The sequence below is a fragment of the Protopterus annectens genome, chromosome 6.part1, assembly GCF_019279795.1.
Source record: "Protopterus annectens isolate FY-2018-M chromosome 6.part1, PAN1.0, whole genome shotgun sequence".
Taxonomy (NCBI): Eukaryota; Metazoa; Chordata; order Ceratodontiformes; family Protopteridae; genus Protopterus; species Protopterus annectens.
In genome coordinates, this window is record NC_056738.1 from 8,618,506 (window position 1) to 8,646,423 (window position 27,918).

At 41.3% G+C, this 27,918-nt stretch overlaps 1 protein-coding gene across 1 annotated transcript in view; it reads left to right on the forward strand.

Annotated features, from left to right (window-relative positions):
- Positions 1–27,918, forward strand: part of LNPK (lunapark, ER junction formation factor) — a gene marked incomplete in the record, with an annotated part of 488,987 nt that overhangs the window by 386,408 nt on the left and 74,661 nt on the right. The window contains 1 exon segment of the mRNA XM_044075445.1: positions 3,176–3,334. Coding sequence (XP_043931380.1) covers positions 3,176–3,334 — 159 coding nt within the window.

Consider the following 27,918-nt stretch of genomic DNA (forward strand, 5'->3'; position numbering starts at 1 on the left):
CTACCCAAATGTAATGAGTGCAACAATGAAACACGAAGAACATAGTACAGTTGTGTACACTTACCATAAATGTAGATGTTTGAGTGTATTCACTGTTGCAGTTTGGGTTACCCACCCGCCATCCCCCTTTTCTACAATTTCTCTTTCCTTCACTATACTCTAAAGCCTTTGTGGTGTATTTGCTTTTAGATGAAGGTAAAGTTTGTTGCTAAAAGTGCATTTTATATATTGCTATTTATTGATATATATATATATATATATATGTATATATCTATATATATATATATATAAAATGTATTTTTGCTCCCCATTTGGGGGGCACCTAACATCTGGGGCAAGAAAAACTGAATAAAATGGCATCGGCTGCATGTTTTATACCCCTGACGACCTGACGTCATGGAAGAGGAGACAGCAACCGACGCAGGACCCAAGACTTTGTTATTCAGGCCAACTGAGGGCAACCTGCCAGCAGATTACCCAAATGTAATGACTACAACAATGAATACACTCTAACATCTACATTTATGGTAAGTGTTCACAACTGTACTTTGCTGTGCGCCATTCTGTGGGCAGATAGCCTGTGGAGAGGCTGAGGTTGAACAGTGTGTTTAGGTTGGGGTTAGTTCGTTCTGTAGTTCATGCAAGACGCATCCTGGCACCATCTGGCCCCATTGACGCTGTGTTTTTGGCTTGTGAAAGGGCTGTTTTCACCTGTGGGTCTGTGATTTCCGGGACACTACACTTTTCCGGTATTGTTGTGGGCCCTTTTGGAGGTGAGAGGGGGTGAAGTTTGCACTGAATCTATCTGCCAGGATGTTGGCAAGATCAGTAGGTTCAGTATATTTTGTGCTGTTTTGCACTAGCTCAGAGCATATCTGTGAGTTGCCACTTAAATTCTTGACATAGCTAAAGAAGGCTTTGCGGTTATCTTTCAAATCCTTGGCTATTTTTCTTTTGAAGCTATCCGTGGATGATTTTATGAGGGACCTTAGTTTCTTACTGATACTGATCAGGGATGTCTTTCCTTCTTGGAATTTGCTTTTTTTTCTGAACTAGTTTCCTCCTTTTATTGTATAACCTGTTTATGGCAGGGGTCCACCAGGCTGGTTTCCTTCTCTTAGGGGAAGTGAGTCTTGGTTTTGCTAGGGATGGCACGATCCATGCGTCCTTCTAGGTGCTCATAGAGTGCATTTTTAAAGGATTCTGCATTTTGGGCAGCTTTTTCCTTTAGCGTGGGGGCTGTGAAACTTACCACCTCTGTCTTAAGTAAGGTGAAGTTTGCTTTAGAAAAGTTTTTCACTGTGGTTTCCTTGATTGGGGGTGGTGGTGGGGTGTGGACATCCAGAGTGATTAGTTTATGGTCTGATCTAACCAGTGACAGGTTGACCTCTGGTGCAGAACACCTGTCGCCCATGTTAGTGATGACCAGTTCCAATATGTTTTCACCTCTGGTAGGGGTGTTTACCAGCTGATCCAGGGCATTTGAGTTGATAAATTCCATGAAGCGCTCTTTATTCACTGAAACTCTGAGAATGGGCATTATTCCTTTCTATTGTTCCTTGGGGTAGTGGTAAGAAGCTGAAGTGGAGACCTATCTGTTTACTTCTAAACAGTCAAAACAAGAACCTCTGGCTTTTTTCATATACTATCAGGGGATCATTTGGTTCATCTACTAGAGCCCATACAGAAAAAAGAAAACATCTTTATAAACCTAAGTTACTTCCTTATAGGAGCCACCTTTATGAATAAAATATGTAAATGTAGAATGAGCAAATCAGAATCTGTGGGCAGAAAACATAATGCTTTACATAAGTCAAAACAGGTGAAATGTATTTTAGGGTTTGCAGTGTCCCTCTCTCTTACAGTTGACAAACTACAACATAGTCACACTGTTAAAATACTGGACCAGATTTTAATCATCATCCTATATCATATGTGCATTCATCTTTTTGCTGTATCACACATCTAACCAAGTTCTGCTTTGTCATGTTTTCGGTTACTGTGTTTTTGATGCCTCCATTCTCAGTGAGGTATAGATCAGTATGAAACTCAAAAGTTGTGGTTGCTGTAATGTTAAACAGTAGGTTGTGCCTGTAATGTTATGCAGTGAGGTGTTATAGTAATGGGAGCTGCTCTGCATCAGTGTCCGGTTGTGCTTGTAATGTTATACAGTGAGGTATTATGGTAATGGGAGCTGCTCTGCATCAGTGTACCATTGTGCCTGTAATGTTATACAGTGAGGTATTCTAGTAATGGGAGCTGCTCTGCATCAGTGTACGGTTGTGCCTGTAATGTTATACAGTGAGGTATTATGATAATGAGAGCTGCTTTACATCGGTTTACAGTTGTACCTGTAATATATTTTTTATGGGTCTGTAGTAGATAATCAAAGTCTACTTACCTCAAACTTGTATTCATCAACACAGAAATAGCGAAATTCACTTCCATGAATGGCGAAAACTTTCTTAGTGTAGGGAATTAATTGGCCACACCACAACTTTGCCATTTTCTCTACTCTACTGCAATCTCTGAATTGGTATATATAGTTAGGGGGCTGGAGGTGAGATGGGGGGCAAAGCCTCCCACTTTGGTGGGATTGAGTTAGTGTGGTGTGGGTTTTGGTGTTGTAGTGGTCAAGTTATTACTAACCCTAGTAAAATTTTCAGTGTTCGCTGAAGTGTGTTTCTGTGCAGAGGAATACAGGTTCAAGATAAGTAAGTTTCGATTATTTAATATAGACCCATATTTTATACAGTGAGGTGTTGTGGTAATTGTAGCAGCCCTGCATCAGTGTACAGTTATTTCTGTAATGTTATACAGTTAGGTATTATGGTAATAGAAGCTGTTCTGCATCAGTGTTTTGTTTTCTTTTTTTTTTTTTGTAATTTCATGTATCATCTTCTTGCTGTATGTATGCAATTAGCTGTCATCTGTAGCTTTTCTTTCCAGGCCCCCTCTAAAAATGTGCTCCACCCCTCTGGATTTGCATAAACATAATGTGCCTGTTAAATAGGCTTGTTTGGGGATTTTGTAAGCTTGACAACAAGAATTTATGAAAAAAAGCATGTAGTACTTAATTTTGTGTTGTGCTTCTATTTATTTTTTTCTCAAAACAGAGGCGTCTTGATAGAATTAGTACAATTAAATGAACGTGGACCTCCTTGTAATTTTACAGCTTTTCGATGTGCATATTGCTTTTTCCTGAATCCCGCAAGGAAAACACGTCCGCAGGCTCCACGAATTCCAGAATTAAGGTTTGAAAACAGATCACGTAGAGAATCACAGAGTTCACATTCTGATGAAGCAGATGTCCAGGATATCTTGCCCGCTGATGGTAAGTTTCTACAATTGCTTTAGACCCATGTTGAGTCAACAGAATATAGCAGTCATGTTATGGCTAAACTAGTCTGCCAATATAATGGTATGCTAGTGTGATTATGGCTGCTGGCTAATCAAAAATGTCTTGTTCACAGCTTTGTTTTTAGGTTAGTGCAGGTACAGAAGTTTCTGCGTGTCTTTGGTTCATATGTAGGTATTAGACGATCTGTCCACAGACAATTACAAGCCTAGCCCAAACCCCCTATTCAGAAGTTCCCTCCAGCCTGAAGGAGGGCAGAACAGGATAGACAGTGGAAGAATTCGGGGATATGCATCCAACTGTCTAGGTTTACCTTGAAGGTGACAAGGATACTACTCTGCTTAGTGGTGAGTGATGTTGGGAAATGTATCACACTAACATGTCCTTTTTTATCTGCTGATGAAGGTTTAGCCCTTTAACCAAGTATCTGAGGTACTTTTGTGAAAGATTAAGAGGTCAAACTGTTGGATCTTTCGTTGCCAGGAAAGGCTAGGCACAGACTACTCCAGAAAAGTTTGAAAGACTGAGTATATAGAGAGAACTGCTAGTCTGTTCTGATAACTAAGATATTTGAGGCCTCTGATTTTTGTTATGAATCACTGTCTCTCAAGCTGAGTGATAAGTCATTGAAATGCATGACAAAAGATACATTATTTTCAATAATGAGTCTCGTATAGGGGAATTAAGATTCTTTTGGATCTGGTGATAATTTCTTGGAAATCAGTTGAGCTTGACAGAAGGCTTTCCAAATTTTTGCTGAGATATGAAGATCAAACAATAAGGGATTATCAGCAAGCGGGCTTTCTCCCTTGTGATTAGTGTTTGATTGAAAGGGGGGGGGTCACCTGTACGGTTTTTGAAAATGTTTAGTTTACCAAATTGAACAGTGCTACATTTTTTTCACTTTTGATTTGTGACCATCGTCCCTACACAGTTGCAGTAACCTGGCATAACTCGTGAAGCAATTGTAACTCTGGAGGGTCAAGTAATAACACCCAATCTATAATCATCTGCAGAATTAGATATCCATAGGCCAGGAGTGGTGGCCTAAAGGTCTGCAAGATAGATGCCAAATATGAGAGCGCCCAGCACTGAGCTGTTTTGCACATCACTGGTGGCATTTTTACTTTCAGAAGTGGTATCTGTGAGTCTAACCACATGAGGTCTGTCAGACAATGAGTTTATCTACCACCCAACACAAGAATTTGTATTTAGATTTGTAAGTCTGTCAGTAACACCCATGTGGTAAGTCTTTAACTGTAACATTAGCAGATATGTCCATTTAAGTGTATTCTTTTTTAATTATTCCTTTGATTTCATCTATTAGACTATGTTGTAAAAATAGTGTGTATGAAACTTGTGTAATTCTGTAGTGCTGCTTTCTAACAAACATTTTGTACATAATGCATCACTTTTGGAATGTGCATTTGGCCCCAGGATACTTTTAGAAAGGCTCTCGGGACCAGTTCACTTACATTTTTAACAAACTAAAACCATAAATGTTTTAAAGTAGATGAACCTTGACATTTTTCAGAACTGCTTTACAGCACATGTTCTTTGGAGTAGGATAGAATGGACTGTGTTCATGTTCAACATGACTTTGTTTTATGCCAGTCTTCCCAGTAGTTGCTTTGTACTTTTCATTGCTTCAGTGGAAAGGGATTCCTTTCAGCATCAACTCCATAGATTTAAGCACATTTAATTTCATACCTCGTACAATTCTTCAGCATGAAGGATTGTTTTTTTTTTTTCACGCAAAAAATTTATGCCCAAGATTTTCAGAAAAATTTCTGCATGTTTCTGCTGAGTTTTGTGAAGTGCAAAAAGGGATCTGCTTTGGTAAAATTAGATGGTTCTTGTGTAAGAGTTCTCTAAGAAAGAATTCATCAGTTTCCTTAAGTATGCTTTCCTAGGGCTACCTTAAAGTCAATATTGAGGGGAGCACCCTTAGGGAGACCTGCCTTCAGCATTCCTCACTTTTTCCATTAGTATTGATCTAGTGGGGACTATAACAGGGCGACTGCTTTGCTGAACATCTCAGCACAGCCTGAACTTCTGGTATGCCTTGTCAAGTTATTTGTGGAATCACCTTGTTTATTGACCAGATTTTTAGAAACTCTGAAAGAGAGAAGGCTTAGAAGCATTGTTTTACTTTACTTTCCACATCCACATATAGAATCAGTACCACCATTAGTTCGTAGCGAAAAATGTAAGAACAGAGACTTAGGAGTTACTGTAGATGACAGGTTGACTTGAGATCATAATTTACATAACATTTATTCGGAAATGTTACTCTGCTTTTAAAGAATGTTTTCCGCAGCTTGTCAGGCAAGGTGACAGTCGGACCTTGCATCAACCTGTATATATAAACAGAACTCAGCTGTGAGACTAAGGAAAATCCATAAATATTTAACAAGGTAGCAGGGTTAAACAGCTGGGATACATAACTAAACTGACAAGTTGTCCCTATATCCATCAGGTATAGGCTGATAAGGGGTGATTTGATTCTAATTTATAAATATCTGAGAAATGTCTAACTGGTAGCTATGCTAGAAATCCAGTTTGGGTGTACTCATGCTAGAACAAGGAATTTCTTGTTTTTATCCATTTTCTTGAACTGGGTTGGAGAGCAGCTGTTTTCACAGTAGAGCAAGTACTCTGGAACGACTTACCATTACAAATACGAATGGTCAAAAGTCTAGATAACATTTTAAAAGAACAGTAGACAATTATTTGGGAGGTAAGGTTTTTTTACATATCCACTAAAAAAATGGCAAACTTAAGTGAAGCCTTTCTGGAAGCTTTAAGTTTTGAATTATCAGTACATCAAATGTCATTCATTTTGTAGGAACACTTTGAGAAATACCGGAGTAACCTCTTCTGTATGCATAAAGAATCCACTGTTTTTGCTTTCTTGAATGGTAGTTTTCGTCTATCAAATGTGGAACCAGGCCAGTTCATTGCAACTGTGCCTGAGCTGTGTTGGTTTTAACATGGGGTGAGTTCTTTCGGTCTACCCACCATTCTGCTTCCAACAGTCGGGGGCTTCCTGTCAAAGTTAATATGTTTTCCATTTGCTTTTATTGTGTATGTTTTCTCTCTTTCTTACAGTGAGGTTTCCTCCAAATGGGTGCCCAGTCTTTCCGTAGTGATTAGGCTTCTCCTCACTGTGATGAGAGACGCTGGTGGGAGCTGTTATACAGGCAAACAATGCCTTTAATTATCTGAACTAATTGATTATCCAAACTACCCTAGTTCCCAAACTGTTTGGATAATCAAACATCCATTGAACTGGTTAAAAACTCCTAAAATCTTATTTTTTCTGCATGCAGGGAATACACTTTTCAACCATTCAGCAATTCCAGTGAACAATAAAGAATATTTTTCACACTTCAGCTGGCTACAAGCTCAAAAAATACACAGAAGCGAATACATGTAATATTTACATATTCAGGCTATCTGATTTTTCCTACCCCAAAACTTTGAAAGGCGTCGTTCGGATAATTGACGTTTCGTGTAATTGAGACTACTGTATTTGTGATCAGTGACTCTGTAATTAAGCACAATGACTCTTCTCTAAAACAGGGTGATGATGTCTTTCTGGTGCCAGGATCTCTGGTATCTCAAGGGATTTTAAGACTTTCACATAGGAAATGTAATGATGGCATGGAGGTGGTTGATGTCGGGGTGAACAGCTTAGAAGGCATGTCCGATCTCTCCATGCGTGTCTCAAGTGCAGTCTTGTGCTGAGTGGAATCTTTCTTTTACCAAAAATGATGCCTAGGTACAAAGGAAAAATAATTAGGTTCAACAGTTGGATAAATAGTTGGTGTCATTCCAAGGATTCCAGTATGTGTCCGTACGGAACAAGATGCTCTATAGTCCTACTTGCGATGGCCTATACTTGTTGGGTCATAGCTTCCACATACTGATTAAAGCCTGTGCTGTTGCTGTAATGCCTTTTTCAGCCAGAGCCCAGGTAACGGACATCCCACTGTAACTAATGTATCAAATCAAAAACTGGTTCACATTAAGCTGACTCTGTTCAGTGCCAGAAGTCTCAACTATAAACTTCCATGCTCGTGGCTCTCCTGCATTTGGACCACATCTGTAGCTGTTTAGTTACTTAAACATGTTTTAACAGTTTAGAAGGATATCCCTCTATACTATACCTAGGTTCTGTACATACTATGCCTTCAGACCCTATAGCATCTGTAGTGGCATTATCCATGTTAAGGACCTTGTCACCTCTAATTAGATTTACAGAGACCCACAAACTGAATTCAAGCTCCAAGGCATACTAAACAGCACCCACTATCAGTTTACAGCATGTTAAAGAAACACCCTTTGTCTGTCATGTAAGGTTCCCTAATGTAATTGATGAACTTCCCATAAACAAGAAACCCTATATTTGGGAGGCTTTTTAACAACCTTTAGTAAACTGGAGTACTTTTACTTCCAAAGTGTGATAATGCAAAACATTCTTCATTTTAATAAACAACTCCCTGGACCATATTGTTAACAAACTCACTAGAAGATGTACTTTCAACCTGGTCCTTTTGAATGTGGCTAGCATCTATCATATATTTTTCCCTTGGTATTTCACTTCATGTTCTGTTCTGTTCTCCTGGTTATCTCCTTCCCTGGTAAAGTTTGGTTATAAACTGGTGTCTTTCACCTCAGAAATCTCTAAACCCACAGAAACCAGTATTTCTGAATTCAGGGATTTCAGATGTACTCGTGTCATGAAATTGTATGATAGTTTCAAAATGCACTTACAGCACCTCACTAAAGATAATGCCAGAACAGATAGCTTCACAAACGTTATATGCCCACTTAAATATATAGAACTGATGTTCTCAGCCAAATGTAAATACAATGGGAAATTTAAAAACAAACCACCTTGGTGTTCCTGCAATATAAATAAACTTTGCAGTAAAAGAATAAAAATCCTTAAAGGATATAGAATCAAAAGACTATCACAGCAAGGATAACCATTTCAGGAGAGTTGCATCCCATGCTACCTGAAGCAAATTGATAAACTTGCAAGGTTTAAAATCCAAGTCAAAGCATAGCTAATCCAGGCCAGGCTCCTCATGTAGTATACCTGACTAATGCTTAATATCGCTAGTACCCAGCCTTCATTTAACTTCCTGTCACCAGTTTTTCTTAACATCTTGCTACTATACTAACCCACACTTGCAGCTACTCATACCTGTTGCTTCTACACCTTTTTCTTTATTACCTAACAATGCTTTCAAGTTACTCAGTGCACAGCAGTAATTGTTAAATTTTCTGTTTCTCCTGAATGTTTCAAAGCATAATTCCATCATACTGTCACTATGTAACTTATGGCCTCATTTAATAGTATGCCTAGTGTCACATTTGATAATGCAGCGCAATATACAATCTCAAACTGTAACCTGATTTTAGGAATAGGTTCATAGGTATGTACTGGACTAATGACCACAAGAACCTTTTTAAGCCTAGCCATACATCCCAAATCTGACCCGTTCTGGTTCCATGATAGCTGCAAGCAGAGACTTGGGAGATAAAACATTTACAAGCACGAGCCTGGGAAAGGAGCCATTTACATTTACTCCTGCTCTTTGTATAAACTGAGAATTAGATCAAGGAACTGTAGCTGGATTATTCCAGAATATGTTGCTACTTAAAGATCACCTTTGCTCTAAATATCACCAAAGTATATTACTTACTCCTTATTTTTTGATTCTTAACATTGTGCTTAGTACTACACTCACAACAATTTTAAACATTGTGCCTAATCCTAGTTATAGTTTTATTTTACCTTATCTGTTTTTCTTACTTAATCATGTTTTTATCGGTGTATTTAGCTTTTTTCCCTGGGCCTCTGCATCCCATTTGGACTACCCCAGTTAACAGATGCTAAATTAATGAAATAACATCAGAAAATAGACTCAAAACTTGAAAAATACCATTCGAGTTATTAAATAGACAGTGAACTTGGGTTAGCATTTGAACTTGGGTAAAGACAATATGTTAGAAAATTCAGAAGTAATACACAACAGTGCTCTGAAATTATTCACAATGGCACCACCTACTGTAGCCCAGCAGACATTGCCAACATGCTAGAAAACAAATGCATTGTGAATTTTACCCCAGAGATGACTGTCTAAAGCTCACTTATCCCTGAATCTCTCTGCCCCTCACCATTGCTAAAGAACATGTAATGAAGGTGCTCTTTAATACTAAGACTTTTTCCTCCATGAGACCTGATTGTATACTTGTCTGTTCAGTAAATGATGCTAAACAAGCCCTGGCATAGCCACTCCTTAGGTTTTATCCACTCTTGTTTCACAGGTTTGGTTCACAGCAGTAGTGATGTCAGTCTATAAAGGTGGCCCCAACACTGACCACATTAAGCTAACAAGTCCACTTGCAAAGCCATTGAACACATCATAAGTAACCTAATAAACTGGTATTAAAAATCTCTTCAGGCTAAACCTGCAGCAGTTTGGCTTTGTCAGGGTAGGGTTGATCTTGTCAAATGAGTCTGGTTAACTTTGAATGGGTAACGCAGGCTGTTGACAGCAGTCATGTTGCCCACACAGAGTACCTTGACCTCACAAAGGCTTTTGATGCCATTCCTATTGCTAGCATAATTGGTAAGCTGTAATGCATTACAAATAGATCCATATCTGATGAGATGAGTAACTGGCTGAAAGACATGACCCACACAGTGCAGGTGGCAGGTGCCTCATCAGAAAATAAGGTGACCAGTGCTGTCTTGCAGGGGTTCGGTGCGGAGACCTCTCCACAAAGTCTGCTCTTCACATTTTCCCTTAGAACTGTTCTAAATCTCAAAGTAAGCACTCTATTTTCATTCTAAAGCCCAGCAGTTGCTCGTATAAGTAATCTTATAAGTAAGCACTAATAAACTAAAGCACTGCACCCTCTTATACTCCCTTTCAGTACTTGGCTCCCTATTGGTCCTTTTTGATCAGTCAAAAAGTAGTTCCTTATACTATTCTGGCATGTCCAAAAGTCAGATGTTCTTCATCTCACATTGCTGCAGTCCTTACACTTGGGTAGTCCGCTGTCCTCGGTCGGCCCGAATATCAAAGTATAAGGCTGACGTCGGTCAAGGCGCATTAGACTGACATCAGGACGTCAGGGTACAAATGCGCATGACCGACGTCATATCCTCAGTCTTTTTTGCCACATGGTCCGATGCAGAAGCAGCGTTGCAAGTGCCGTTCGGCATTCTGAAATTTTTCGAATTCGGAGTTTCAGACAGAGTCAAAGTTGGCTAAGTACCCCGTTGGGGAATATTTTAGTTTTTTCTTGCCTCAGTGGTTTACCGGATGTCAGAAAAAGTGAATAACTGTATTTCTTGTGGGAAGCAGATACCGCATAGAGATTATCATACTTTGTGTATTCCTTGTTTAGGGCCTGAGCACGACGTTGTTGGGTGTCGCTTTTGTGCTGGATTCAATAAGCGCACTATTAAGAGAAGGTTAGATTGTGCCAGGTTAGTCTTGAAGCGGTGCAATTATAATATGCCGCCGGATACTCCGGCGTCCGCTTCAAGAAGCGCAAGGACAAAGCAGCTAAGCCCAGGCAAGAAGAGCCGTCCGTGCGGACGCCGGTTCTTTAGAGGTGTCGGTGGAGCCGGGGGTTCCGCCGGAGGTTTCTCTGGAGTCCCAGGGGGAGACTTTGTTATTGCAGGATGTGGCCTCTCAGGAGGAAGGTCAGGCTGAAGGGGCTTCTCAGGTTACTGTACTCCCTCCCTTCCTAGGGTGGTTAGGCCCTCTCCTTCTGTTTCCAAGGCTTCTCCCAGAGGCAGGCCAGGTTTAGCTTCAGTTGGTGTCACTCCTAGTTCTTCAGGATCTGTGCCCAAGAAGCATATGCTTAAAATGGCAGAAGATTTGATTACTTTGATTAGAGGTTCTTTGCCCCTCCTGATAAGAGACCTAGGGTGGAACCGAGTTGGGGAGTTTTGAGCAGGCTTCGATGTTTCAGAGTCTTCGGCTGAAGACTTGCAGGAGTATTCTCCTTATTCTGATTCTGATGTGGATGATTCTACTCCTTCTGCTTCTCCTCCTGAGGATTTTTCTTTTCAGAGACTCTTCATTCCATGAGGGAGCATTTTAAGTGGGAAGGTCAGGACTTCTCTGATTCCAGGAAAAGGCTTAGGGAATTTTTGTTTTACCCCAGCATAGGCCTTTGGCTATACCTCCTGTTCTGGATGTTGTGGAAGATGTGTTTGCAGAGGCTTCTCTTAATCCTGATTCTTTGCCTCCTGCTCCTGTTAAACCGGATAGGTATTACAGGGTGCCTGAGGCTCATAAGTATCTCTTTAAGAGTCCTAGGGCGGACCCAGAAACTGTTAGTCAGGGGCCTAAGGGTGTTAAGGCTTCTGTTGTTAAAAATCCGGTTCCTCCAGATAAAGAGGCCAGGGCTTTGGATAGATGGGGAAAGAAAGTCTATACTTCTTCCACCCTAGCTATGAGGGCTTTGAATTGCCAGTTTCACATGTTGAAATACCAAAACTATCTACTTTCTCAATTGAAGTCTAAGGTAGATGCTCTGGCGGAAGGTATTGAGTGTAAAGAGCTACAAGATTTAGTACATGTTTCTGAACAGGTGGGTAAGCATTCTTTGCAATGTGGTTTTGATGCTGTACAGGCCTCGTCTAGGGTGGCTGCCACTGGGTCAGTTCTTCGCTCCTTTACAATCTGATGTGTTGTTTGGCTCACCTGTTGAGGCAGTCTTAAAGAAAATGGAAGACAAGGCTAAGTCTATGCAGACTGTTAAAGATTTTTTGCAGGTTCAGCCTCCGAAGTTTATTAGAAATTGGCCTACCAAGGGGTGGACGTATCCTTCTTATGATTCCCAGTCTAGGGGTAGATCTAGACGTGGTAGGGGCAGAGCTCAGGGCTCTTTCAGGCCTAGAACAGAGAGTTCACCTGCACAGTCTTCGGGTGAGGGCAGGGGTCAGTCCTTTCGTAAACAGACCCAATGACCTACCTTTTCAACTGCCAGAGCCTTCTCGTCTGGCAGCACCTTTGGGAGGAAGGTTGGCAGTTTTCAAGGAAAATTGGAGTTTAATTACCCAAGACAGATGGGTATTGGATATCATACACCAAGGTTACAGGTTTTATTTCCATACCTTGCCTCCTTTCAAAGGCATTCCAGACGTTCCTCCTCAGCAAAGAATAGAGGCTCACAAACAAATTTCTCTGCTACTTCAAATAGGGGCCATACAACCGGTCCCTATGCCAGAAGTGGGCCTAGGATTTTATTCTCGCCTGTTCCTAGTACCAAAGAAGGGGAACACGTGGAGACCAATTTTGGATTTATCTATCCTCAACACTTTATCTGGACATTCCCAAGTTCAAAATGTTGACGTTACAACAGCTTTTACCTCTGCTGGGCAAAGATCATTGGATGGTAACTTTGGATCTCAAGGAGGCGTACCTTCATGTTCCTATCAGACTGAGTTGCAGGAAGTATCTGTGTTTTCGGGCTGGGACTTCTCATTATCAGTTCTCTGCATTGCCCTTTGGCTTATCTACTGCGCCCAGAGTGTTCACGAAAGTTCTGGCTCCAGTGATAGCTTTCTTCAGGCTAAAAGGAATACAGATCTATCCCTATTTGGACGATTGCCTGATTCTGGCTCAAGGAAGGGACGAGCTTCTTCATCATTTGGATTATGTGATAGCAGTGCTAAGATGCCTGGGGTATTCTGTGAACGAAATAAAGTCCAGTCTAGTACCCTCTCAGGACATGTGCTTTCTGGGTGTAAGACTGAATACAGCATCCCAGATGGCCATTTTGACCCCGGACAAACAAAAGAATCTTTCCCTTTACTTTCATCAATTGTCTCATCAGTCCAGGCTGACTGCAAGGACAGTCCTTTAAGCCTTGGGGTTCATGGCATGTTGTATTCTGGTGCTTCCCAATGCCAAACTGCATATGAGGAAGCTACAATGGTATCTCAAAAATGTATGGACACAGCACTGCCAGGATCTGGACACTGTCATTCAGATAATACCTTGCATTCAGAAGGAATTTTTGTGGTGGGCTCAGGAATGTCACCTAAACAAGGGACTCTCTGTGACCCGGCCAGAGGCGAGTCAGATTCTAACGACAGATGCCTCAGACAAAGCTTGGGGGGCTCATCTAAATGGAAAGTGGATACAAGACAAGTGGCCTGCCAGACTACAACATCTACATATCAACTTGAAGGAGATGTTAGCAGTCCAGTTTGCATTAATAGCTTTCAAAGATTTACTTCTTCCAGGGCAGGTGTTGATTCTAACAGACAACACAACTGTCATGTGGTACATCAACAAGCAAGGGGGAACACATTCTTATCCTCTATGCAGGCAAGCAATGATTTTGTGGGAGACTGCTCTCAGTTTACAGCTAAATCTTCAGGCAAGGTTTCTGCCGAGCACAGAACTCCTTAGCAGATGTGTTGAGCAGACGAATTATGGATCCCCACGAGTGGAAATTGGATCCTCATGTATTTCAGAAATTGACAGTGTCATGGGGAACTCCAGACATAGATCTGTTCGCTTCTCCACTAAACCACCAGCTGCCAAAGTTTTGCATGAAAAGGTTTCATCCCACAGCTTGGAAAGTGGATGTTCTTTCTTTCAATTGGAGCAATCTTCATGTGTATGCCTTTCCACCTCTGCCTCTCCTCCCAAAGGTACTTCTAAAGGTCAGACAGGACAAGCCAAAGATGATTTTAATAGCTCCAGATTGGCCTCGACAGCACTGGTACCCATTACTGAGAAGTCTGAGTGGAGCCTCCATGGCCTTTGCCTTCGATTCCACACCTGTTGTCTCAGGAGAACAGTCAGTTACTCAATGTCAAGCTTCACTCTCTTCACCTAACAGCCTGGCATATTCTGTTTTGAACCATAGAGGGTCTCAACTTCCACAGCAAGTTTTGAATGTTATTTTTGAAGCTAGAAGGCCTAGTACAAGGAAAGTGTACGCAGATAAATGGAAGAGATTTTTATTTTGGAGTGCAGCAAAGGATTTTGATGTTTCTGAGCCAAATTTAAGTGTGGCTCTTCAATATCTTACTGAGTTACTGGACAAAGGTTTGTCCTTCTCTTCTATTAAGGTTCATGCTGCAGCAATTTCGGCTCACTATGACTGTGACCCACCATTGTTTTCTCATCCTTTGTTCAAGCAATTCCTTAGAGGGGCAAAGAATATAAGACCCCCACGTAGAGCTCCTACTCCTGCTTGGGATCTCAATTTTGTGTTGGAGAAACTCACTCTACAACCTTTTGAGCCTGCAGCTACTACCGAGTTGAAATATTTATCATGGAAGACTGCTTTTTTGTTGGCCATTACCACTGCAAGAAGGGTTTCTGAATTGCAGGCCCTTATGGCGGTTGAGCCTTTCTTAATTTTCCATAAGGATAGGGTATCCTTGCATTACTAATCCTTCCTTTATGCCTAAAGTGGTTTCTAGTGTGGCTTTAAACCAAACTATTCATTTGCCTACTTTTTATGCAAATCCCCAAAATAAAGGGGAAAAGATTTTGCACACTTTAGATGTACACAGGCAGTTGCGATATTATTTGAGCAGAACTAAAGGGTTCAGGCAGTCTCAGCAGTTATTTGTTTCTTTTGCTTTGAGTTCTCAGGGCAAGCCTGTGTCAAAACAAACTATTTCTAAGTGGATTGGGTTTTGCATTGCTTTCTGTTATTCCCATCATGGCAAGGAAATTCCAGCTGGGATTAGGCCTCATTCCACTAGGGCTACTGCCACTTCGACAGCTTTTTTAAGGGGGGTGGCAACTAAAGATATTTTGGAGGCAGCTACTTGGAGTTCAGTGCATACTTTCTCTAAGCATTATCACCTTCCACTTTACTCTAAATCTAGGGCTGGTTTTGCCACTGCTATTTTACAGGGCATTTTGGCAGCTCCTGCTTCTTTATAGTTTTGCCATCATCCCTTACCTCTGCTTTGGGATTCTACCCAAGTGTAAGGACTGCAGCAATGTGAGATGAAGAACATAGTACAGTTTTGTACCTACCATAAATGTAGATGTTCGAAGATCCACATTGCTGCAGTCCAATTTACCCTCCCTCCTTCCCCTCTGTAGTTAGAGGCGGTTGTGTGGGTTGGGTTGTAAATATTGTGTATATTGTATATATTGTACATATTATTAGTGCAAGGGTGGTTGGTTGGTTGTTTGCTGTCTTTGGTTTTGACCTTTCTTTTTAGGGTCTTCTGACATCTGGGGCAAGAAAAGACTGAGGATATGACGTCGGTCATGCGCATTTGTACCCTGACGTCCTGATGTCAGTCTAATGCGCCTTGACCGACGTCAGCCTTATACTTTGATATTCGGGCCGACCGAGGACAGCGGACTACCCAAGTGTAAGGACTGCAGCAATGTGGATCTTCGAACATCTACATTTATGGTAGGTACAAAACTGTACTTTTCGGGTTTACTCTCCAGTCCAGCTAGTGAATCTGGAAATCTTGAGGCAATGTTACAACTGCCTTATGTACACAGACCACCCTCTCCTCCTCCCAACAAGCTCAAATATATGTGAGAGATGCAACTATATAGCCAAACTGGAGGCTGAACTCTCTCAACCCAATACTGGCGCAGTCAGTCAGGAAGAGAAGGTAACCACACACACCACAAATCCAGTCTCACATAGACCTATTGCAACAGAAAACCAAACACATAAACACAAAAACATACTTGGCATCTGCCCAAGCAGCAGAGACCTCCAAAGCAGACATCCAAGCAACCGCTACCCCACAACAATACCCACGTATCACATAGTTCACAAAGTCAGTGTGCCACACAGTCACAGCCCTTAAGACTAAACAACACACCTAATACACTTGTAATAGGTGACTCTGTTGTCAGACACACTGACGTCCCACTCACCAGGCTGAACAAGAAGGTCACTGTAAGCTGCCTGTCTGGTGCCAGGATCCGCCACATAACACAAGCACTCAGGTCACTCCAATGCAAGTACAAATATGACTCCGTCATTGTCCATGCTGGTGTGAATGACCTGAGACTTACCTCCCTGGACTACATGAAAAGAGACATAGAGGAGCTCTCTGATCATGTAGCCCAGGCCAGTATGACCCTGACCTTGAGTAGCATCTTACCCTCACCAAGAATGATGCCACAGTATAAAGACGAAGTTATCAATTTTAACAATTGGCTAAAGTATTGGTGTCATTCAAAGGGGATCCAGTGTCTGTCAGCCTGGGATGACATGCTCGACAAGCCACGTTGCTTCACTAGGGACAGCTTGCACCTGTCACCCCGGGCTTTCGAATACTGGCTAAGGCTCTTGCCACCCCATAGTGCCTTTTTTAGGCAAGGCTCAAAAGACAAACCCACCTCCATAGACAACACACAAGCAAAAAACCTTCCGGATGGATGCTGCTGTATTTTAAAACACTTTATTAAAACCAAATAAAATCCAAGAAACAGTAAATGCAAACGTTAGCGCTTTCGGGTGTTACCCTTCATCAGACAAAGACTCAAACAACATCATACTCTATTTAAAATAAGTGTGGTCCAATCAAAAGCTAGTAAAATACCCGCCTATTCTTCAAGGCGGGCTTCATAGGTATGACATCATTATGACCTGGCCATCTATGGGCCATGAGCTCTATGATCCACCTTGACTCTGAGCTCAGTCAGTTGTTTTACGCCCCCCCCCCCCTTTTATTGAGTTTAACATTCACTATAGCTCTAAAGCTAAAAAGATGTGTAGGGAATTCATGCACATGCCTATACAAGGCATTGTGTATATCACCATTTCTTATGGCTGAAAGGTGTTGTAGCACCCTTATTTTGAACATATTATTGGTCTTGCCCACATAAAAACATGGGCAAGACTTACACTCAGCCAAGTAAACGATGTCTTTGGTCCTACATGTTGCCCTGGCTTTTAGTTGAAAATTCCTGCATGTAACGTGATGCACAAAAATTGTACTCCTATTAATATAAGGGCAGGCTTTGCACACTCCACAAGGTGTGCTACCAGTTTGTTTAACATGTTTTCTGTCTTGTAAAATATGTTCTCCACAAAGAATGTCCTTCAAATTTTTATTCTTTCTGTATCCAAACACTGGGTGGGGACCTACTACATTCCTAACTTTGTCGTCACTGATTAAGATGTTCCAATTTTTCTTAATTTCAGTGATGTCCTTGATGTTACTACTATAGGTAAACATCAATTTTAAATTACGCTCATCCTTTTTATCATTCGAGGACTCCCTTGCTGACAAAACTTGGGTATGTAGCCATGGTTTATATCTATATCCCCTTTTAGCTTTACTATTTGAGATGGTCTCATTGACCATCTTACCCTGATAGCCCCTATCCAGTAAAAAGCCTTTTAACCTATGGGTTTCCCCTTCAAAACCTAATTCTTCTGTACAGATCCTGGAAATCCTACTTACCTGTCCTTGTATTATATTAGGAAAGGTAAATCGTGGGTGCATACTATCGTATGACAAGAGTGTATTTTTCCAACACTCTTTTCTGTGTAGGCCAGTGGTAAATCCAAGGCTGGTTTGTGTTATTGACACATCGAGGAAGTCTATATTGGTGTACGATACATCCTTGGTGAACCTAAAAAAGTTGGTGGTGGAGTGTAGATAATCTATGAACTGGTTCAGAGAAGACTCCTCCCCCTTCCACAAAATAAAAACGTCGTCAACAAAATGTTTATATAGTCTGATGTGGGACCACCAGACAGGATGATTATAAATGAACTGGTCCTCCCAGTAAAAGAGCACGAGATTAGCATAGGTATTTGCACAGGGTGTGCCCATGGCAACACCCTGTGCTGTTTAAATAGTTGTTCAGGACCTAAAAAGACATTATTATTCAACACTAAACTTAACATAGTTGTTATCAAATTTATTTTACTTGGCTCAACTTCTCGTGTCTTCAGGAGTTCACCAATGGCTTTGATGCCGTAGTCATTGTTAATCACAGTAAATAAACTTTCTACATCAAGGGTCACCATAAGATATAAATCATCATTAGGTCCCCTCTGTGTCTCACCTAATGCTCTCAAAAAACACCCAGTATCAGATAAGATATTTTCTATATTATCTACCACTGGCCGGAGTGTAGTTTCAAGCCATATTGAGATATTTTCTGTCACCCATTTTCTCCCAGATACAATGGGTCTTATAGGTGGATCCACCAGGGACTTATGAACTTTGGGTAAACCCTTAAAAATAGGTGTCACTACTCCTTCTATTTTGAGGAAATTATATAGCTCCTCACTAATAGTTTTATTCTGTAGTAATTGTTTCAAACAAGCATGTACCTTGTCAACAAGTAGCTTAACATTAAGTGGGTTCATCGGGACATAGGTCTCTGAATCAGATAATAAAAGGCTCAATTTACTGTGGTAAAAGCTGGTATCCATGACCACAATTGCCCCACCTTTATCTGCCATCTTAATAGTTACCTTATGATTATTGCTTAAATCATATAATGCTTGCTTTTGTTCAGGGTTTAAATTATAATATTTTTGTTTAAAACCCTTTTGAAAATATTCCAGTAGGTCATTCTCACATGCCTTAATAAAAAGATTCATAGATGCTGTAAAAGTTGGAACAAAGCTACTCGGTTGTCTCAGCCCCCCCCCTATTAATAACATCACTACCAAACATATTACGTAAAGCAGCTGTCCTACAATACATCATAATATCCATTACTACTTCGTGATGCACACTCTCTCTGCTCGGAACAAATGATAGTCCCTTGTTTAAAACATACAATTCATTCGGACTCAAGTGTAAGAAGATATATTATACACAATGCTGTTACCAGAAATAGTCAGTCCAAAATTCTCTTTTTGTTCTGCGAGTCTCTGCTCTCGCTCAAGGGCTTCCATTCCCCCCTTCTTCTTGACCGGGACTGGTAGGTTGTTCAAAAAATTTTGTTCGGATAATGGTTCCTTAGGACGGGCCCCCAAACGTGAGTCATCATCCATTCCAATACCCCGTCGGTCAATCGGTAGATCCATATTGGTTACTACTCGAGTATTAACTATTTCTAAGGTCAAACTATGTTCTGGGATGTTATCTTGATCTGAATTATCGCCATTCACTACCAAGTCTCTCATCAAAGCACCCTCTGATTGCGGTGCTTCTATGCTGCGAACAGTCTCAGTATTGTCAATGACATCATCTTCTGTCGACAAACCCACTCGTTGACTAATAGTCCGCTGAGGAGGCGGAATTACATTTCCTGATGGCAAAGCCCTCTCTTGTCCCTCAGAATTACTCACTACTGTAGAAAATGTCTTATCCACAACTCGTGGATGAGTTGAGGGTCTAGTATTATTGTAGTTCCTTCCCATATGCTCCAGTCTGGGTCTCGCCCACACAAAGATGTTGCCTCTAGAGAAATCTTCGTGGTCTCTCCTTAATTTGTTCATTTTAGTCTCCTTCAGTTTACGCTCATTCTCCATTAACTATTGGTAAGTATCATCCAGCCATTGTAAGTGGGTTGTCCCTGCAAAATCATTCTGTAATTGATGTTGTAACTTCTTAACAAATTAAGGAGAGACCACAAAGATTTCTCCAGAGGCAACATCTTTGTGTGGGCGAGACCCAGACCGGAGCATATGGGAATACTAGACCCTCAACTCATCCACGAGTTGTGGATAAGACATTTTCTACAGTAGTGAGTAATTCTGAGGGACAAGAGAGGGCTTTGCCATCAGGAAATGTAATTCCGCCTCCTCAGCGGACTATTAGTCAACGAGTGGGTTTGTCGACAGAAGACGATGTCATTGACAATACTGAGACTGTTCGCAGCATAGAAGCACCGCAATCAGTGGGTGCTTTGATGAGAGACTTGGTAGTGAATGACGATAATTCAGATCAAGATAACATCCCAGAACATAGTTTGACCTTAGAAATAGTTAATACTCGAGTAGTAACCAATATGGATCTACCGATTGACCGACGGGGTATTGGAATGGACGATGACTCACGTTTGGGGGCCCGTCCTAAGGAACCATTATCCGAACAAAATTTTTTGAACAACCTACCAGTCCCGGTCAGGAAGAAGGGGGCATGGAAGCGCTCCTTGAGCGAGAGCAGAGACTCGCAGAACAAAAAGAGAATTTTGGACTGACTATTTCTGGTAACAGCATTGTGTATAATATATCTTCTTACACTTTGAGTCCGAATGAATTGTATGTTTTAAACAAGGGACTATCATTTGTTCCGAGCAGAGAGAGTGTGTATCACAAAGTAGTAATGGATATTATGATGTATTGTCGGACAGCTGCTTTACGTAATATGTTTGGTAGTGATGTTATTAATAGGGGGGGGGGCTGAGACAACCGAGTAGCTTTGTTCCAACTTTTACAGCATCTATGAATCTTTTTATTAAGGCATGTGAGAATGACCTACTGGAATATTTTCAAAAGGGTTTTAAACAAAAATATTATAATTTAAACCCTGAACAAAAGCAAGCATTATATGATTTAAGCAATAATCATAAGGTAACTATTAAGATGGCAGATAAAGGTGGGGCAATTGTGGTCATGGATACCAGCTTTTACCACAGTAAATTGAGCCTTTTATTATCTGATTCAGAGACCTATGTCCCGATGAACCCACTTAATGTTAAGCTACTTGTTGACAAGGTACATGCTTGTTTGAAACAATTACTACAGAATAAAACTATTAGTGAGGAGCTATATAATTTCCTCAAAATAGAAGGAGTAGTGACACCTATTTTTAAGGGTTTACCCAAAGTTCATAAGTCCCTGGTGGATCCACCTATAAGACCCATTGTATCTGGGAGAAAATGGGTGACAGAAAATATCTCAATATGGCTTGAAACTACACTCCGGCCAGTGGTAGATAATATAGAAAATATCTTATCTGATACTGGGTGTTTTTTGAGAGCATTAGGTGAGACACAGAGGGGACCTAATGATGATTTATATCTTATGGTGACCCTTGATGTAGAAAGTTTATTTACTGTGATTAACAATTGACTACGGCATCAAAGCCATTGGTGAACTCCTGAAGACACGAGAAGTTGAGCCAAGTAAAATAAATTTGATAACAACTATGTTAAGTTTAGTGTTGAATAATAATGTCTTTTTAGGTCCTGAACAACTATTTAAACAAGCACAGGGTGTTGCCATGGGCACACCCTGTGCAAATACCTATGCTAATCTCGTGCTCTTTTACTGGGAGGACCAGTTCATTTATAATCATCCTGTCTGGTGGTCCCACATCAGACTATATAAACGTTTTGTTGATGACGTTTTTATTTTGTGGAAGGGGGAGGAGTCTTCTCTGAACCAGTTCATAGATTATCTACACTCCACCACCAACTTTTTTAGGTTCACCAAGGATGTATCGTACACCAATATAGACTTCCTCGATGTGTCAATAACACAAACCAGCCTTGGATTTACCACTGGCCTACACAGAAAAGAGTGTTGGAAAAATACACTCTTGTCATACGATAGTATGCACCCACGATTTACCTTTCCTAATATAATACAAGGACAGGTAAGTAGGATTTCCAGGATCTGTACAGAAGAATTAGGTTTTGAAGGGGAAACCCATAGGTTAAAAGGCTTTTTACTGGATAGGGGCTATCGGGGTAAGATGGTCAATGAGACCATCTCAAATAGTAAAGTTAAAAGGGGATATAGATATAAACCATGGCTACATACCCAAGTTTTGTCAGCAAGGGAGTCCTCGAATGATAAAAAGGATGAGCGTAATTTAAAATTGATGTTTACCTATAGTAGTAACATCAAGGACATCACTGAAATTAAGAAAAATTGGAACATCTTAATCAGTGACGACAAAGTTAGGAATGTAGTAGGTCCCCACCCAGTGTTTGGATACAGAAAGAATAAAAATTTGAAGGACATTCTTTGTGGAGAACATATTTTACAAGACAGAAAACATGTTAAACAAACTGGTAGCACACCTTGTGGAGTGTGCAAAGCCTGCCCTTATATTAATAGGAGTACAATTTTTGTGCATCACGTTACACGCAGGAATTTTCAACTAAAAGCCAGGGCAACATGTAGGACCAAAGACATCGTTTACTTGGCTGAGTGTAAGTCTTGCCCATGTTTTTATGTGGGCAAGACCAATAATATGTTCAAAATAAGGGTGCTACAACACCTTTCAGCCATAAGAAATGGTGATATACACAATGCCTTGTATAGGCATGTGCATGAATTCCCTACACATCTTTTCAGCTTTAGAGCTATAGTGAATGTTAAACTCAATAAAAGGGGGGGGGACACGTAAAACAACTGACTGAGCTCATAGAGTCAAGGTGGATCATAGAGCTCATGGCCCATAGATGGCCAGGTCTTAATGATGTCATACCTATGAAGCCCGCCTTGAAGAATAGGCGGGTATTTTACTAGATTTTGATTGGACCACACTTATTTTAAATAGAGTATGATGTTGTTTGAGTCTTTGTCTGATGAAGGGTAACACCCGAAAGCGCTAACGTTTGCATTTACTGTTTCTTGGATTTTATTTGGTTTTAATAAAGTGTTTTAAAATACAGCAGCATCCATCCGGAAGGTTTTTTGCTTGTATACATTGGATTGTCTTCCTTTGGTTGGATCGAGTCAGCATCGAGCATTATTGGGTTTAATAGACAACACACAGAAAAAGAAACTAAGGGTAATGCTGCTCAACGCCAGAAGTCTTAACCTCAAGATGCATGCTCTCGAGGCTCTCTTCAGTATGGAGAATATTGATATCTGTGCAGTAACAGAAACCTGGTTCAAGGCTCCCAAGAGCACCCCAGCACTACCAGGTTATACCCCATACCATGCTTTTCGGCCCCAAAACTCGGACTGAACCACAAAAGGAGGCAGAGTATCCATATTCACCAAAGATACCCACACCTCCAGGTTAGTGGCACTGCATAAAGCATCGGAGACCATCCATGTGCAACTAACAGTGGGCAAAACTACCTTTCAGTTTGTAGCCTGCTACAGACCACCCTCCCAAACTCAGGAACCCCACTCGGCTTTCCTGAGAACACTAGAGAATATGAAGGTCTCTCCAAACACCATTATATTGGGTGACTTCAACTACCCAAACATAGACTGGGAGCACTACTCAAGCCCCAACACCTCCCAACAGTTCCTAGAATTTATAAACTCAAATGCTATGGAACAACTGGTCACCACTCCCACAAGAGGGGAAAACATATTGGACCTGATCATCACCAATATGGGGACTCTATGTTCCATACCAGAGGTATACCCCTCATTGGTAAGATCTGACCATAAATTAATCTCACTGGACATCCATATCCCATCCCCACCCCCAGCCAAGGAAACCACAGTGAAGAACTTCTCAAAAGCAAACTTCACACTTCTCAAAACCGAGGTGGAATCCTTCAAAGCCCCCAGGGCAGTCAAAAATACTGCCCAAACCACAGAATCCTTTACAAATGCTTTCTATGGACACCTACAGGAATGCATGGATCGTGCTATCCCAAATAAAACCAAGACTCATTCCTCCAAAGGCAGGAGAGACCTGTCTGGTCGACCCCAGCCATAAATAAGCTGCACAACAGAAGGAAGCTACTACATGATGGAGCAAAATCCCAAAAAGGGAAGGCATCTCTGATCAATACTAGCAAGAAACTGCGATCCCTCATAAAATCATCTAAGGCCAGCTTCGAAAGAAAAATTGCACAAGATGCTAAAGATAATCACAAGGCCTTCTTTAGTTATGTCAGGAACCTGGGTGGCAACTCCCAGATATGCTCTGAGTTGGTTCAAAATGATAAAAAATACACTGAACCCACAAACATTACCAACATCCTGGCAGACCGGTTCAGTGCAAACGTCTCCCCCCCTTCCCCCCCAAAAGAGCAAATGTCTATCCCAACAGAGTGTAGCCTCCCTGACATCACAGATGCACAGGTGAGAGCTGCCCTCTCCAAAGCAAAAAACGCAGCATCAATGGGACCGGACGGTGTCCCGGGCTGTGTCTTACACGAACTCCAAGAAGAACTGAACCCTCACATAAAGTCACTGTTCAATCTCAGCCTTACTACAGGATATGCACTCAAGGAATGGCGTACAGCAACAATCGTCCCACTCCACAAAGGTGGTGCCACAACGGACCCTGGAAACTATCGCCCTATAAGCCTGACTAGCCTGGTCTGCAAAGCTATGGAGCGTATCATCCTAAAACTCCTAAACAAAGACATTGGGAACCTCCAAACACTGGATCCTACCCAATTCGGCTTTAAGGGCAGATCTTGCCTCTTGAACCTGGTCGACTTTAACCGTCACCAAGGCCATAGATGAAGGGAAGGTAGTCCACACAGCCTACCTGGATCTCGCAAAAGCCTTTGACACAATACCCCACTCTGGCATCATAAATAAGCTCACCAGCTTAAATATCAACCCCTATGTCACAAGATGGTTTGCAAACTGGCTCAGAGTTAGAACCCACATGGTCAGAATTGCAGGTGCCATGTCAGACTCTAAACCAGTTACAAGTGGCGTCCCACAAGGCTCAGTCCTGGGACCTCTCTTGTTCGGTATATATTTCTCTGAGGTACAGGCTAACATGGGAGGACTATGGCTGACCAAGTTCGCAGATGACTGCAAACTGGGTGCCATAATAGACTCGCCTACTGACACAAGCATCCTCCAAAAGGGTCTCACAGCGATTGATAACTGGTGCCAGAGCCATGGCCTAAAGTTAAATGCCAAAAAGTGCATAGTCATCCCCTTTGGGAAAAACAAAGTGCCCACAAATTACCACATAGGTGGTAATCCATTAAGTACGGAAGTAGTAGTTAGGGATTTGGGGACCCAAGTAGATAGCAATCTCTCCTTTGACAATCACGTTGCCAAAGTGGTTAGAAAGTCCTTCTATATAGCCCACCTTATCACAAAAGGGTTCACATCTAGATCAAGAAAGGTCATTGTGCCCCTCAACTCATCACTCATCAGGCCCATAATTGAATACAATGCCCCATTTGGGATGTACCTTACCCGACACCTTCAACAACTGGAAAGACCCCAAAAGTACCTCACCAAGAGGATCAAGGGACTCAAAACAGATGCCCTACGCAGTTAGGCTAAAGAAACTCCAGCTCTACTCAGTTGCTTACCGCCTACTCAGAGGCGATCTGTGCCTGACATATAAAGCCATGTCCAACCCAGAATTAATGGACATGCTCCATCTCAGGAAATCCAAATCCCTTAGAGCTACACGCTCCAGGGACTTAAACCTCAGCCCAGAAATAAATAGGACATGCTGGAGGGACAGATTCATATCCCAGAGGCTCCCCTCACTCTGGAACAAAATCCCAATCCATGTTAGGCAGAGTCCCTCAATGACCCTCTTCAAGAGAAATCTTGACGAGTGGATGGGAGATCGTAGGTTTACCCCTGGGATCTCTTCTGTGTCCCTACTAGACAGAGGCACAGTAAACTAACCTCAAAAGGGCCATCTTCTATGACCTATACAGAGGCACAGTCAACTAATCTAAAAGGGTGGCAAAAGCCAAACACACTCTGGCTAGGCTTATAAATGCCCTAGGGCAGATAGCCTAGTATCAGCCTATGAACCTATAAGCTATAAATCATGAGCCAGAACATCTGGCTAACCATGTTTGCAAATGAGTGTACATTGCGAGTCATCACTCTGACACCCAAGATTTTCAACAAGAATGTACATTTGCAAATACCTGCTCTACTAAAGCAGGTACAAATTAAATGCTAAAAAGTGCAATGTCACACGTACAAAAAAGAAAATACCCCACTCCAAAATGTGTGTTGGGGAACTTGGAACATAGGTTGATAATCCGCTTTCATTTGAGCATTACGTAATGACAGTAACCAGAAAGTCCTTCTGTTAAGTTCTGCTAATTGCCAAAAGAATATTGTCCGGACCTAAAGAGGTGTTTGCCCTATTATATGGCATTGATTAGGCAAATTATTGAATATAGTACCCCCCCCCCTTGGGATGTACCTCACTAGACATTTCAAACAACTAAAAAGAACCCAGAGGTTCTTAACTAAAGCAATTCCTGGCCTCAAAACCATAAGTTACAAGAAAGGAGTATTTTTCAGTCTCTTATGTGTCTCCCCTGCAGAATTTAAGCCTTTCCTTCTGTGCCATTGGGGAACTAACAGCCCTGGATCTCCTGCATCTCCACAAATCAAATAGTCCCACAAATACCAGAAGCAGGAATGTAAATCTTCACCATCAGACAAATGAAGCAAGGTGGAGAAGAGGTTCATTATGCAGCTTCTTCTTCACCTCTGAAGTAGACCCCCCTTCAAATTAAGGTGTGTGATGTATTGCCTCCCTTTAAATGGGGACTGGATGATCGGATGAGTATTCACACATTCACCATGGGCTTAAATGGTGTACCCTTTCTTAAAAGATGAGATACGGTCTAATGGTGGGTACTGGCAAGTTATAAATGGTCACGACTATTCCATTGACTTTCCTAGAATTCTATCATTTTCATTGCAATTAATAATGTGACGCACTGTTGAAGATGTGAGCAGAATGTTTATATAGTAACCTGTGGCACAGATGTGAAGGTGCAACAGAACAGAGTGGATAGGGTCACTTCTAAAGGTCATCACTGGAGCTTGTGGGAAATTTGTTGTTGAGGATGCATCCAGTTAAAATATTGGAATTGATAACTGAGGCAATCTCTGCTAAAATGGTAAAGGAACCTACTATTGCATGCTTTTTGCAAGGGAATTTTCACTCTGCAGCTCACTCGCCCAGGATCTCAAATGGGCAGGAAGAGGAAAGTATATGCTTACAGAGTTGTGGAAGTGTTAGTGTTGTGGATTGAGTATTACTTCTCTTGTGTGACTAAGAAGCATAAAGGAAAAAAATGTACATTTTTATAAGAAAAACTGAAGCTTTTTCATGGTTCGAGGGACGTTCCTGAGATGTGCATTATTTGGAGTAATGTACACTTGTAAAGATTCTTACTTGAAGTAACATCTCTGTTGCATTTAGGAACCCGCGTGGGAACTCATTAAGTGGAATTTCTTTTGAAATACTAGAAACTCTTACTTTTTTTTAAAAGTACGAGTTTCAACCCTGTTTGCACTTCAGATTCTCAAGCTGAGCATAACCCATCAGGAAAAAAAATTTTTCTTGTTTAGAAGTGATGTATTGTGAGCAGGGGACATAAACAAATTGTTGAATCATGGTAGTTAACTTAAAAGCATACTGGTGAGAAGGGTCTTTTATATTTTGCTTAGTTTGCATTTCATTTTAGGTGCTTGTCATGTCATATAGCAGCTGTGGAAAGGAAGGACATAAAACTATTGAAGTTTGGAGCTAGGGAAGTTCCTCCTACAGGTGCCAGTGCTGAAATGTGAGAATTTGGAGAGAAGAATCGTGATGGGTTATCCAATTGTCTGACATTTAAGACCCTCTGCTGTGTTATCTGCAGATGGTTTTAACTTTTCTCTTTCTCCAGTATGTCCATTTTTTTCCCTTTTAAGCTCTCATACTTGTG